This window comes from Berghia stephanieae, chromosome 6 (assembly GCF_034508935.2).
Source record: "Berghia stephanieae isolate SIO BIC M18660-M18661 chromosome 6, UCSD_Bste_1.3, whole genome shotgun sequence".
In the NCBI taxonomy this organism is placed as follows: domain Eukaryota; kingdom Metazoa; phylum Mollusca; class Gastropoda; order Nudibranchia; family Aeolidiidae; genus Berghia; species Berghia stephanieae.
This window is the reverse complement of record NC_088365.1, coordinates 20,582,573-20,597,342: the sequence shown is the minus strand read 5'-3', so window position 1 is coordinate 20,597,342 and position 14,770 is coordinate 20,582,573. Positions and strand designations below refer to the sequence as shown.

Here is a 14,770-nt window from a genome sequence, read left to right as displayed (position 1 = left end):
ACCTGTGCTTGTGTCTGGATGAGACTTTTAGGTGATCTCAAACTAAGTACTTTGATGGTATGCTCTTGGAATCTACATCTGTTTCCTATTTGAACCAATTCCTCTTTGTCTTACCTTTTCTTGGGTGCTTTCATTGTAATTCTAGAACTTTTTACTATCCCATTTTCTTCCTTTTTACTGGCGCTGATATGACCTTAATGTGTTGCAAGCGCCGTTCAACCCTTAAAAACAAAAACAAACAAACGAATACAGCAAAACAAATGTATAATTTAAGACATCGTTTATTACATAATAGATTTCAATGTTTAATATGTATTTACAGATGAACAAATATTTAGCAAATTTACACACAAATAAAATCGTCTATCTAGTATGAAGCTTCATATTCTTTACAGATAATTAAAGATTAGCATACACAACGTGAGATCAAAAATTTGTAATAATATTTCTGACTGATATCGCTAGCACGTTTAGTTGGACATTTTTTATTTGTATTTATACAATAACTATTGGTATCACAGTCAAATTTAATTATTTTTACTTAATTTCAACATATGCAATAAAGTAAATAAAAAAAAAAGAATCGCATCACAGTCTAAAGTAAACAGAAAAACATGATTGGAACTCTGGGAAAATTTAGTCGAATGTAAACACTGTCCAAATATCAGAGAGAAATTAAATATCAATTTGGCATGGTCAAAATGAACTAAATGGACCGCTATATCAGATAAATTAAGAATAATAATAATATAACTATGATTGAAGATTCACGGCTCAAATGCTTCTCATGCCAAAAAAAAACGAAAACAAATAAAATGTTTTTAAAAGCTAACTTGTTACGATGCAACAGAGCATTGTCGTACTCTAGAAAAAAAACCCAACTTTAAAAAATTGGCCAGAAAACTCGTCTTTCAAATATCGATTGATTTAAAATTTAAATTACCCTCATCTTGGCAAAAACTCACAAACCTGGGACTTGCGAAGTCCCAGGTTTGAGAGTTTTTGCCATGATGAGGGTCATTTAAATCAATCGATATTTTAAGGACGAGTTTTCTGTGTCAAGATTTTAAATATGTTTTTTTTTTTTTTTTTTTTGCTCCAGGGTACGACACAGCAGGGGAGACAAGAAATGCCACATCCATTATTTTTCCTATGCATTCGATTTATCGTATCATGGCTGACGAAGAGTTCAAACACTAAACGTTCTTTTCGACGATTGTTAAAAAGAAATTAAAGCTGTTTTTTGCTCTATAGACCATTACACGATTTTCAGGCTCAGGAATTTTTGTTGTTTTGTTTTCTTCCACAATTTAAATTCCATAATTATTTTTTTGTTAAATTTCGTCAGCCAATCTAAGTTTAAAATAATTTTTTAAAATATATTAATTTAACAGAATTGGGGAAATATTTCTTAATTAATTTTGATTGAATCCTAAAATTACCGACACTGCTTGATTTATTTTATTTTTTTACTCAAAAAATAATAATTCATTGTCATAGCGTATTTAAAAAAAAAGATGAAATAATACAAACGTTTTATTTTTTAAATCACAATAATATGAAGTCTCTTGTGCATGAAAATAAGACAATTTGTCGGTGAAAATCATCATGAAAATAATAATAATAATAATAATAATAATAATAATAATAATAATAATAATAATAATAATAATAATAATAATAATAATAATAATAATAATAATAATAATAATAATAATAATAATAATAAAAACAATAAGAAGAAGAAGAAGAAGAAGAAGAAGAAGAAGAAGAAGAAGAAGAAGAAGAAGAAGAAGAAGAAGAAGAAGAAGAAGAAGAAGAAGAAGAAGAAGAAGAAAAAATAAATCATAATAATAATAATAATAATAATAACAATAATAATAATAAGAAGAAGAAGAAGAAGAAGAAGAAGAAGAAGAAGAAGAAGAAGAAGAAGAAGAAGAAGAAGAAGAAGAAGAAGAAGAAGAAGAAGAAGAAGAAGAAGAAGGAGAAGAAGAAGAATAGACTCTTATAGTGAATCTTTGGAATGGTAACGACGTGTACTTATATTCAGGTGTGATAAGCCAAATTGTTCAGGTCTCATTGTTGGAATAGAAATATTCTCAAACCAACGCCTAATTTGTCAATTACAACAATGTTAGAACGAGCCCATCCTGGCGTTCGGTTATCAGACCTGCAAATGTGTTCATTTCGAAAGATAACAATAACATAGTAAAATGTCAATCAGTAATTTACGTATAACTTGTGGTACGTACAAATGAACTGACAGGAACTGAAGAATATAGGTATGAGGTATATAGGTACAAGTTCGGACTAAAGGCCAGATGTATGGCCTATCTCAATTTATCAAATAATATATAAAGTGTTCCTATTGGTTCTTGGTTGATTATTTTTACTTTTTTTTGTTGTGCATTTGCATATATTATATATGTATACATTGTCGCCATAGATTCTCAACTTTGTGTTTATACATTTTCATGCATGCCACGTCTCTGTAAACGAAATTCCATTTTTTTTGGATGAATAAAGAATATTATTATTATTATTATTATTATTATTATTATTATTATTATTATTATTATTATTATATTATTATTATCATTATCATTATCATTATTATTATTATTATTATTATTATTATTATTATTATTATTATTATTATTATTATCATTATTATCATTATTATCATTATTATATTATAATAATAATAATAATAATAATAATAATATTATTATTATTATTATTATATTATTATTATTATTATTATTATTATTATTATTATTATTATTATTATTATCATTATCATTATTATTATTATGAGGGGCACAGGGCGAGGGCCAGCGTTTGTCACCAATCTAGTCACGGACCACAGTCACCCATATCGCTATTTTGGCCAGATAACTCGTCCTTCAAAGAAATATGGATCGATTAAAATGACCCTCATCTTGTCAAAAATAATCAAACCTGGCACTTCAAGAAAATGACCCTCATTTTGATAAAATAAACTTTCCAACCAAGGACTTCATTGAATTCCAAAGTCTTTTTTCGCACGTGTAATGGATATTGTGTTATATAAATGTTTTATTTGTTTAAAATGTAGAGTCACTACAGTTAAGAGAAGCATAGAACAGAAGATAAATTAGACATTTAACAGTGAGGCAGTCGTCTACACCTCTCAAAGTCATTAATGAGTATTTTTAATAATAAACATCTGGTCGCATCTTTAAGTTCTCACTGAACACAAATTATGAAAACCAACAAATGAGGTGCAATATTACAATCTTAAAAGATGCATTGATGCCCTTTTTCTGGCCGAAGCCGGAAGAAAGACCGGCTTAAAAAATGTCCGGCTGATCAAGGTCAGTATTGGTGAGTTGTTTTGTTTTGTTTTTTTTTAACATGAAAGTATCGGTTGTTTAAAGGCAACGATTAAGGGGAGGCTAGATGGATTTGCACCGTTTTCTATGATTTAAAGGTGATAGCATTTGATGAAGAGAAGCTTGGTACGAAGTAATTTCATATATTATGCTTTTTACATGAAAAATTATCAGGATTGTTTTTGGGGTTTTTTTATTTTAGCAAAGGGCATCCATGTCAGATGTGTATGGTGGAGTGACAGATAAAACAACTATAAGAATACCAGAACAAAATAATAATAATAATAAATAATTGTTTAAAAATATATTCCCTTTATTCATCCCCAAGGGGAAATTTGTCTTTAGAGTCTATTCCAAGGGAAGGCTGGAATAACCCAGGCGTCAGCCACAGAGCAGCGCCGCAAAGTGAGCTAGGGCGAAGTGACTTGCTCAAGGCCACACAACGCAGCGGCGGGTGATTGAACTCAGTACCTTTCGGGTAGGAAGCAAAGACCGTACCACTGAGCCACGCTGCCCCTCAGCTTCCCTCGATTAGATCGATATCCAGTAGAAGATGACGAATTTAAATCGTTTCAGTGGTTTTGTCTCGTGATTTTCGAGATTATTTTGTCTGACATTCATTGTATAATGCGTACCTTTCAGATTTGTATACAGTGAAGCTAATGTAGGTACGAGTTTACGTTTTACGTTGACGCACCATTCTGACCTTAAGAGGGCATCGAAGTGGTATGGGTATGAAGTCATAGACTTTGTTCCCCATGTGAGCATCGACTAAAGGCTGTTTGATTCCACACTGGATGTAGTGGTTGACCAGTTCCAGAAAACTCTCAGAGCTGAATCCTTTATTGTAGACAAAGTACTTGATTCGATCAGAGTTATCGACCCTTTCTTCTTCAACTTTGAAGTGATACAACTTACGACTGTGGCTGCAAGGGAGAGAGAAAAAAAAAAGATAATTGATAATAAAAATTCTCTTTATTCATCCCTACGTGCATATATTTGCAGGTCTGATAACCAGACACAATCAAGCGCTTGGTTTAACATTGTTGTATATAATGGACAATATTTTGTTTGGATTGAGTCTCATTGCCATTACAACAATGAGCCCATCAATTGGATTCAATAGTCTGATGACACGTCGCCCAGCAATGGCGGCCATCGTGGTTCTAAACAAAGAAAATCGGTTCTTTTTATTCTTCATGCTGGCTAGAACTTTTCATATGTCTTGTGATCAGAATGTGTAAAGGTCAAAACATGATCAGATTTATAATGCCCCCCCCCCCCCCCCTGGATAAGCTTTTATGGTCGTCGGAGAAATATTTCATAAGGGCGTCCGCCATTGTTCCGATAGTTTAGAGCCAGTTACTAAGTTACCATGCGTCATTACGAGGGAAGTGACGTTACGACTGTTGAAGCGTATTTGGGTAATCAAACCTGCAAATAAGAAAAAACGATTCGCAGGGGGTGGGGTGGGGGGGGGATTATATTAAGGGTCAGTTCCACGAGATGACTGAAATATTAAGGTGTGAGCCGCATTACCGTACGGCTATGTGGTCTAGTGGTATGACACTCCCTTTCGGATAGGAAGGTCCTGGGTTCGAGCCTCGCGCTCGCGCATAGTTGAGTCCTTGGAAAAGGGTCTTTACTCACATTCTCTCACCGCACTCAGGTGTAAAATTAGTACCTGGTCGTTAACAGCGTTGTCTTTGTCCGAAAAATTGTAATATCGCCTAACAGGCGTCATGTCCCGTCCTACATGTTAAATGTTTCTGTTGACCAGGGACCCCCTGTAAAGCGCTTTCAGCACATTTAGTGGATATTGCTCTATATACAGCTCAATTTTTTTTTTTACCGTGCCGCAAAGTTAGCTAGGGCTAGGTCACTTGCTCGATGCCACACAGCGAGCAAGGAATGGACCTCGGTACGTTTTGAGTACGACGCAAACACAATACCACTGGGCCACGTTGCAATGAAAATAGGAGTCGGTGAACAATCAAAAGATTTGTTTAGATAATTTAGTTTGATAGCAGCGTTTACGACGCTCTATGTAAGGTCAAACAATTAGCCTTAATAAGTGAGAAACACCTGCCATTTGGGTTTATTTAAAGGTTGGTGCCCACAACGCTTTTGGGGGAAGAACGCTTAAGAATGTGAAAATGGAAGTCTCAGAACAGATGGGTGGATGTATAAATGACTGGATTGATTGGCGATGATGATGATGATGATGATGATGATGATGATGATGATGATGATGATGACGATAATGATGATGATGATGATGATGATAATAATGATGATGATAATGATGATAATAATAATGATGATGATGATGATGATGATGATGATGATGATGATGATGATGATGATGATGATGATGATGATGATGATGATGATGATGGTGGTGGTGGTGGTGGTCTTGGTGGTGTTGATAAGAAGAAGGAGAGGGAGGAAGGGAATGATTTATTATCAATCTTTTCGCTACCTGACAGTGATCATAAATCGGTTTCTCTCCTGACTCCTCCAGACCATGAAACAGCCATCTGTTCGGCGATAGTCTTCCATCGCTTCCTCAATCTGAAAAAAAAAAAAGTATGATTTGCATTATGAAGCGAGCCTTATTTATCAAGGTTGAATAAAAAGAAGAAAAGAAAAGAAAAAAGAGAAAAAACCTAGCTTTTCTCTGAAAATAAAACAACCAGTCCCCTATTGTAATGACTTTAAATAAATGTGTAGAAAGGGGCGTCAAACTTTAAGCTAAAAACTTGAAACTTCAAATCTTTATGTGAGAAAGATCAATCGTCTTTTAAGATTATTTACGTTTTGAAATGTGCTTGAAACTTAAAGGTTGACAGTTTTGAATATTTTAAACGAGAAGCAGATCGGGTTTTATAATAAATAAATGACTTTTTTAGATCTAGAAAGAGGCGATGAACTAAAGACTGAGAATTTTTAACCTTTAAAAATGAGACAGATCAGCACCTCAGACATCTTGATACACCTCACTTTGTAACAAAAAACAAAACAAAACAAACAAAAAACAGTTGATCAGAAAAGTGACAATGATCACAAAATCTTCAGTGTTGCGTCCTTGGGTAAGATGTATTACACAATTTCAAACTCAATTAAATATTATATTGAGGTAAGAATACAGAAGAAAGGCTATTATGTAATCAATTATGGGTTGATGGCAACACGTTACGAAATGGTGGGCTGAAATCTCTCTCTCTCTCTCTCTCTCTCTCTCTCTCTCTCTCTCTCTCTCCTACATACATGCATCACAAAAAGGGTTTCGAATGGAGAAATGGGACACACACACACACACACACACACACACACACACACAGAGAGAGAGAGAGAGAGAGAGAGAGAGAGAGAGAGAGATATGAGAGAGAGAGAAATTAAAGAAATGAAAGCAAAAGAGAGATAGATGGATAGATAGATAGAAAGAAAGAGAGAGAGATAGAGAGAGAGGGAGAGAGAGGGAGAGGGAGAGAGAGGGAGAGAGAGAGGGAGAGAGAGAGAGAGAGAGATCATTCTTACTGTTAGATCCGTTTCATCTGGACACCACCCTAGGACTTTGGTCAATTGCTCATCCAGTGTCATTTTAACGCTTGTATTTGGGGTGGGGGGCACTGGCATGTTTGGCCGTCTGGATGGGCTGTTGAGGACTTTGTTTGGAACTCCTGATGTTGTATCATTCGGTAGTGATTTCGATGCACGATGATTCACAGAACTCTTACCACCGCTATTGCCACTACCTCTGGTACTGTCACCCACGGCAGGGATCGCAGCAACGGCAGTGGAAACGTCACCAGTGTCTATATAGCTGTAGCCAATGCCTTCTTTGTCAGATACCGCATTGCCGTTATATACTGGAATGAATTGCTGAGGCTGATGATGATGTTGATGACGAGGTTGCGGAGGAGTTTGCGCTGGTAGAGATTTCGAGGCTGCTCTAGAGATCACGAACCCAGGCTGAATGTTTGTTTGATATGGCGCATCAATCGCAGTGAGATATGTGTCATCCTCGTGATTGAATGGAATGAAATTCGGTTCTTGTTGGTGATTAGTTCTCACAGTCACAGAGAATGGCGTCAAATTTTCTCGGCGTTGTATAGGAGGGGATAGATGAACGATGTTGTTTACATCCACTGCCGGCAACAGCCTTCTTATTTTGTCCGGTGATAATATAATATTTTTATGCATTACGTTCATTGTTTGGCCTGTATTGGTTGACTCAGTCATATCTATTGCGTTATTCTTGGGAGATTGAAAAGCTTGCCCTCTTTGAATTTGAATAGGTGTGCCTATTATGTTTTCCCGATTCCCAAGTTGGGTATAATTAATTTGCTTTGTTTGGTTATAATTAAAAGTTCCTTTAGGGTTTCTGGCAGGAGTTATAATATTGTTTGTCTGAGTAAATTTATAAGCGTTGTTTATGGGAACAGATTCAGCGGGAACTCCTGTCTCCATCTCTTCGCTGTAGTCCAGGACTTCTAGATAAGGAGGTGGCTCTGAGTCGTCGGGAATGTATTCTTCAGATGAAAATGGAGTGTGGACAATATAGGAAGGCTGTGTCTTGGAAATGAGTTGCTGGTTGGTTGAACTGTGCGCTCGCATCTTCTCTGAAGGCACCACATATTGTTTTGGTTGCTGCAACTGTTGTTGTTGTTGTTGTTGTTGTTGTTGCTGATGATGAAGACGATGATGAAGTTGCTTCTGTTGAATAAATTGTCTTTGTTGTTCCTCATGAACGTGTTCCAACTGTTGTTCACTATTCTGTAGTTGGAGATTATGCTGTTGATGTATTTGTTGATTTAATATTATTTGTTGATCGGGTGGTGGATAAGGCGGGGGCGGGGGAGCTCGGAATATGGGTTTGGCTTGTTGGTGTTGGAATGCTAGTGGTGGATTTGGTCCCGTAATTACTTTGGCAATATCATTACTGTGAGACAAATTGTTGTATTCTCCAGGAAAAGGCCGGATATTACGTTGACCTGTCAATATGTTGTTTTCATGACGCACAGGTAGGTGTGTTTGATTTCCTGCAAAACCATTCTGACTCTGAGATCCAACAACTTGGACCAATCGTGTGTTTTCAATATCTGGATAATTCGTTTGCATTCTTCCGTTGTAATTATTTGAAATGCTACGACTGAAGTTGTCTTGATGTGACGAATTGTCAGAATTGTCCGTTGTGCTGTGCTGAGATATATAATGGTGTGGCACGTATTCGGACGATGACATCCCTCTAAATGGGATCATATCATTATTATTATCCATGCTATTCTGTGTGCTGTTGTCAGTTAAAGTTGTTGCGCTTTGTGTTGAATTTCTATTGGCCGATGTTGATGGACCATTTGTAAATCCAAGAAAATTTGTGGACGTGAAATTGGAAGAAAATGAAGAATCAATGTCCATAACGTGTTTTACATGCCTATCATCTATGTTTACAAACATTTTATTATTTTGGTTGCTGTCCTTGAAGAAATTGTCTTTTTTTAGTTTTTCGTGGACTTCTTCGAGGGACTGATTAAAATCCAGGCTAACGGGGATTTCCTTCAAATTTGTTTGACTAGAAGAGTTTAGATTATTTAATGCGTTGATATTTTTGTCAAATGATATTCCATGTGAACTTGGGGACGGCGTCAATCCGTGCGGAGAAAAGTCACCAAGAATTTCGTTTAGGTTTTCAACGCTGTCTAACGCGGAACTGTACGTGGGACTGACCATGGGCGTCGTAGAGAGTCTGTTGCTTCGAGTGGTAAGATGATTTGAATGTACCGGAGACGTCGTTGAATTGTCAATCATTAGATGAGGTCTTGTACGGTTCTTTGAAGGATGATGCGATGACATGGGTACCTTTTTGTCAGTTTCTTCGTCGATACAATATTCTTCCATCTCATCGACCGAGGGCACGCTAGGGGAGACGATGACTGGATAAGAAGCTCGGTGACCGTCCAGAGAATCTTCCGTATCTGGCGTCATGCAGAGATTACTTGTATGAAAGGCCGAAATATTATCGGCGTCGCTACTGATGGGTGTCGGTGATGGTGTCAACATGACAGGAGGTTTCTGGACCTCAATCATGGCGCTCTAGACGTTTGGAGAAAAGAAGATTCAAAAGATAAACTAATATATCTTTGAGATTAAAAAAAAATAAATTAAAATGTTGGGACCGTGAAATTATGTAAGTGAATAATTTAAATCTATATTCAATAAAGTTGTTGAATGTTTTAAAATGATGATTTGGATGATGATGATGATGATGATGATGATGGATGATGATGATGATGATGACGACGACGATGATGATGATGATGTTGATGATGATGATGATGATGATGATGATGATGATGATGATGATGATGATGATGATGTTGATGATGATGAAGATAATAATAAAAGAAATAATAATAATAATAATAATAATAATAATAATAATAATAATAATAATAATAATAATAATAATAATAAAAAATAATAATAATAAGAAGAAGAAGAAGAAGAAGAAGAAGAAGAAGAAGAAGAAGAAGAAGAAGAAGAATGGTGATGATGCTGAAGATGACGACAATGATGGTAAATTGTATGTGGGTGGGTGTTTGTGTGTATTTATATTATATATATATATATATATATATTATATATAATATATATATATATATATATATATATAAATATGTGTGTGTGTATGTGTGTGTGTTAGTATATATATATATATATATATATATATATATATATATATATATATATATATATATATCCAAGAGCTGAAAGCTGAGATTGGATAAAGCTCTTTACTCACATTTTCTCACTGCACTCAGGTGTAAAATGACTGCATTGCCGGCAACAGCGTTGTAAAAACCACCTAGCAAGCGCAGTATCTCGTGATAAAAGTTAAATGTTGCGGTTAGCTTTGGACGACTTGTAGAGCACTTTGAGCGCTTTCAGTGGATATTGCTCTTTTTTTTTCTTTCTTTTTAATCTAAGTCATATATAGAATAGCGTTTTGTTTAAAGAGTAGCAAGCAAATATTATTGTCCGTGTAGCGGTATAGACTCCGTTATAATGATGGCTCTTTCGTTCTTGTGGCTATAACGATCTACGTTTTAGAGACTTTCACAACAGGTTACTGGATGCTTGTAATGGATTTTATCATTTTCCTTTTGTCTTCATTTAACTGAACTGGATCATTTCTATAGCGCAGTATCCAATAACCGTGATGGCAATTTACAAGGTGTCCTTAGTCAGCAGTGACACTTAACATGAAGGACGAGACATGACACCTATTAGGTGATATTATAATTTTTTTCAACACGGAAAAAGCTGCTAATGGCCGTGTACTCATTTCACACAAGAGTATAGTGAGAGAATGTGAATAAAGAGCCTTTTCCAAGGACTGAACTATGTACTGCTCAGAATGAGACTTGAACCTTGCACTTTCCACTCCCAAGGCGAGTATCATACCACAAGACCATATAATTTAAAAGTAAAAGCAAACAAAAATGTTGTTATATTATAATCAAGAAAAACGTAAGAAAGACTATTATAGTATTCTCACCCCATCTTCATCACTCTTGATGTTGAACGTAAAAGGCAAGGTATTCGGCCTCTTGATGAGCGTCTCATCGATATCATTATCTCCCCTGTTCTTCCTTCTCTTATCCGAGTTGTTATAATGTGCCATGGAGATACCATTGGACATGTCTTGAGTGGCCACCTTGTCAATGAATCCTTTCTCGGTGCCCACAATGCAACTGTTGCATCCGTAGATGGACTGATCTAATTTACATTTTGGGTTCTGTCTGTGTTGGAGAGTTAGCTGTTTTCCCTGTAGATGAATAAATTTACAAATTAAATAATATAGAAAATAAGTGACTTTGAGCGGAGATATTTTAATCAATAAATAAATTCCTCAGTTATTTTATCGCTGAGTTCCTTGTGTCTAATATTATAATAATTATCAGGGGATAATCTCAGAGAGGTGTCGATACTACTATGGTGGTTTGAAGTTGCATGCAATGTGAAAGTGGAAGTGAAAGTAGATTGTTGTGTTTTTCTAGATTCGTGTTTATGGACACCAAATGATCACAGGAAGTATGAAACAACAACCCACAATCATAAACAACAATAACGACTACACACACTTCCCGTAGATTGTCCCAGTGACAAGAAACAGATCTGTAGGAGTAATAATAATTATAATTAAAATGTTTATATATATATATATATATATATATATATATATATTATATATATAATATATATATATATGTATATATATACATATAATATACATATACACACACACACACATATATATATATATATATGTGTGTGTGTGTATGTGTGTGTGTGTGTTTGTTGTGTGTGTATTTGTGTGCGTTCATGTATGCGTGTTTCTGCATGGCTTAGTGTGAGAGAGTGTGTATGTCCGATTTTTTTTTCTTTCAAAGTTTATATTTCGGTCATTTATTTTCAGTTACTATAGAAATCCTACCTTAAGCTGGCCCGCCGTTGTGGACCACGAGACCCAATCACCGGGGCCCACAATCTGGTAGTACGAGAGGTCCGCTCCCAATACGTCTTTCAACGCTGTAGCCAGGTCAGTGTCACACGTCGTCATAACCCTCTCGAAATGGACACCTCCTCCCTGAGGGACAGTGAACGTGGACGTTGTGGCAGTTTGGGTGGTGATTGACTTGTCAGCGGTGTGACTGTCTCGTGAGTCAGCCTCCTCTTGTATCACCACGCATAATGGAATTGATTGCATCTCTGGAAAAGGCACAAAGAAGGTTGGACGTTTTAGCATTATATTATTACCCGTTTAAGTAGCTTTGCTTGTTTTTGTTTCGTTTTGGTTTATGTGTAGGTCTGATTGGACTGAAACCCTCAGGGCAGAAGATCAAGGCCACGAGGAACATGGAGAAGAATTAAAGAAGCTGATAATACAGAGAAGTGATATGAAATGGAATGAGATAAAAAAAAAAGTTAGCTCAGGATAGAGAAGAATGGAAACGGTTTGTCTGTGGCCTATACCCTAATCCAGGGTGAAAAAGGCAATGATGATGATGATGATTGATTCTTTTTATTTTCCAAAGAGGATGAGAGTCGTCTTTAAATAAGTTATCGTGGCAAGGATTAGGACATTGTCTCCCCAAAGTCGACATGGGCGTTCTCAACGACCTGAATAATAACAGCGCCCTACATTAAAAACTGGGACCTGGATGCTTGGCTCACTTCCAGTCGATAAAAAATATTGAGCTTTTTATATAGCGCAATATCCACTAAATGTGCTCAAAGCGCTTTACAAGGGGTCCCTGGTCAACAGCGACATTTAACATGTAGGACGGAACATAACGTCTATTAGGCGATATTACAATTTTTCGGACAAAGACAACGCTGTTAACGGCCAGGTACTCATTTTACACCTGAGTACGGTGAGAGAATGTGAGTAAAGAGTCTTTTCCAAGGACTCAACTATGCACCGAGCGCGAGGCTCAGGACCTTCCAATCCGAAAGCGAGTGTCATACCACTAGACCACATAGCCGCACTCAATACCAAAATGTGAAGTGCATCTGATTGAACACCATGTTATTGCGCGTTGAGGGGGCTTCTGTAGAACGGTGCTAAGAATTGTTTTTTGTTTTTTAAATCTACGAAAAAAAAAAAGCAAAAGAGACATAGCTTCGAATTGTAAACCCGGGACCTCAGTTATTTGCAAGATGATTGTTCTCATTACATCCCATACTGGTTGATCTCCAACACGAATTTCTGAAGTGCAGATCACGTGAGACACACAGCTCTTTAGTACGCTTGAAGAAATAACAAACACTGCAAGACTCAATTTTGTACATAACGGAAACGAAACATTAACCTGGCTCTGGGCCTTGTTGAATCTGATATACCAGAATCCTAAAAATAATCCAACAATACGTCATTTGAGGAAAAAAAACTAAAGAAAAAAATTCGTTATCATCAGTTTATCTGGATTAAATAATGAAAAATTGATTTTTTAAAAACTTCTAGCTTCTTCTATAAAACTATTGATTGTGCGGCTTATTCATTTTCTTCATGTGGTGCGCTAATTAAATGGTTTGCTTCGGAAATAAGATTCGAAATAAATGTTTGATACAAAGTGAGTTCATTTCATTTTACTCTAGCTTAAGCCCATAAGAAACATTCACTTAAACCATTAGATATGTACAAGTACAAGGAAAATCCATTCCAACAACCGAACCGTATGATTACACATGGTCTTATGACAAGACTTGTCACCAGTACCCAGCAAAGACTGACTAGGACTTCACGTTTCAATAAACAATTTTGCTTTGTGAAGACCCTAACCGCAGTGACCAAGGAGGATATTATCTGCATTGTGATGAATCGGTGTGCCCTAGATGACTCAGTATACTGGCTACTGAACGCACGAGTCATTATCCACATAATTATGGCATATAAATATATTTATATCGGGTGGCTCAGAAATACTATCTACCGTTTGGCCGTTTGGTATGTCTATTCTATTCAAGCTGCATTGCTGCAATTTTTACATAAACTTTCTACAAATATAAATTTTCATTATGCTAAATGTCAAGTTGTTTCAACAATTCTAAGTGGTGTTGAAATGACCATGGCTAAAAAAAAAAAAAAGCAAATTATTGTTGATTCAAATGTGCGTCCCCAATTTCGTTTCAATTGTTTGATTATGTTTGGGAGTTTTTTAAGGAAATTTTATCAATTAGAAAATCAAATAAACTAAATATAGACTAAAAAACAAAACAAAAACAAAAAACAAACAAAAAAAAAAAAACAAAAAAAAACAAAAACATTTAAATATCATATCCTTTTTACCCAAAAATATTTTATGAAATTTAACATCTTAATCCAAAATGCATTATTACAGCACTGCCTTGGGTTTTACAACTTGACGCAGACGGAGAAGTCAATGAAGAATCGCTGTTTGTGTAAAGTGTCACCTCTGTCCAAACAGATTTTATTGTCTACTATAATTGTCTACTATAGTACAAAAAATTTCCTTTTTGGGATGCATTATTATTATTATTATTATTATTATTATTTATTATTATTATTATTATTATTATATTATTTATTATTATTATTATTATTATTATTATTATTATTATTATTATTATTATTATTATTTGTCTCTGGTTTTCATAAACTTTTGTCGAATAGGGCATTCCGGAAGTGATATTCTGGTGAATTTCAGTTCGGAGAATTTGGCGGCCATCTTTCTTTGTCAATGAAACGTCCTGGTAATTGACAATGTAGATGGCAAGTTCGTGGCAAGTCCTAGGGGTCGGTCAAGCTTGAACAAAAATTAAATCAATTTTAAGACGACGATAAATCTTTTTGCAAGCAGGCAACA

At 35.5% G+C, this 14,770-nt stretch overlaps 1 protein-coding gene across 4 annotated transcripts in view; it reads right to left on the bottom strand.

Moving 5' to 3' along the window:
- Window positions 1-265: 265 nt before the first annotated feature.
- The window catches only part of LOC144974644 (uncharacterized), a 38,399-nt gene continuing 23,894 nt past the window's right edge, over window positions 266-14,770 (bottom strand). For 2 of the 4 annotated variants that reach the window (XR_013645783.1, XR_013645782.1), the window contains exons 4-9: window positions 11,878-12,152; window positions 10,939-11,208; window positions 6,918-9,473; window positions 5,860-5,951; window positions 2,965-4,303; window positions 266-969 (exon numbers count right to left, since the gene is read on the bottom strand). Coding sequence is in view for 2 of the 4 variants with exons in the window: in XM_078917722.1 (XP_078773848.1) it covers window positions 4,054-4,303; window positions 5,860-5,951; window positions 6,918-9,473; window positions 10,939-11,208; window positions 11,878-12,152 (3,443 nt within the window). In the remaining 2 variants the exon portion in view is untranslated. Of the gene's footprint in view, window positions 970-2,938; window positions 4,304-5,859; window positions 5,952-6,917; window positions 9,474-10,938; window positions 11,209-11,877; window positions 12,153-14,770 lie in introns of those variants that run through there. The other 2 variants (XM_078917722.1, XM_078917720.1) reach the window with 1 other exon arrangement.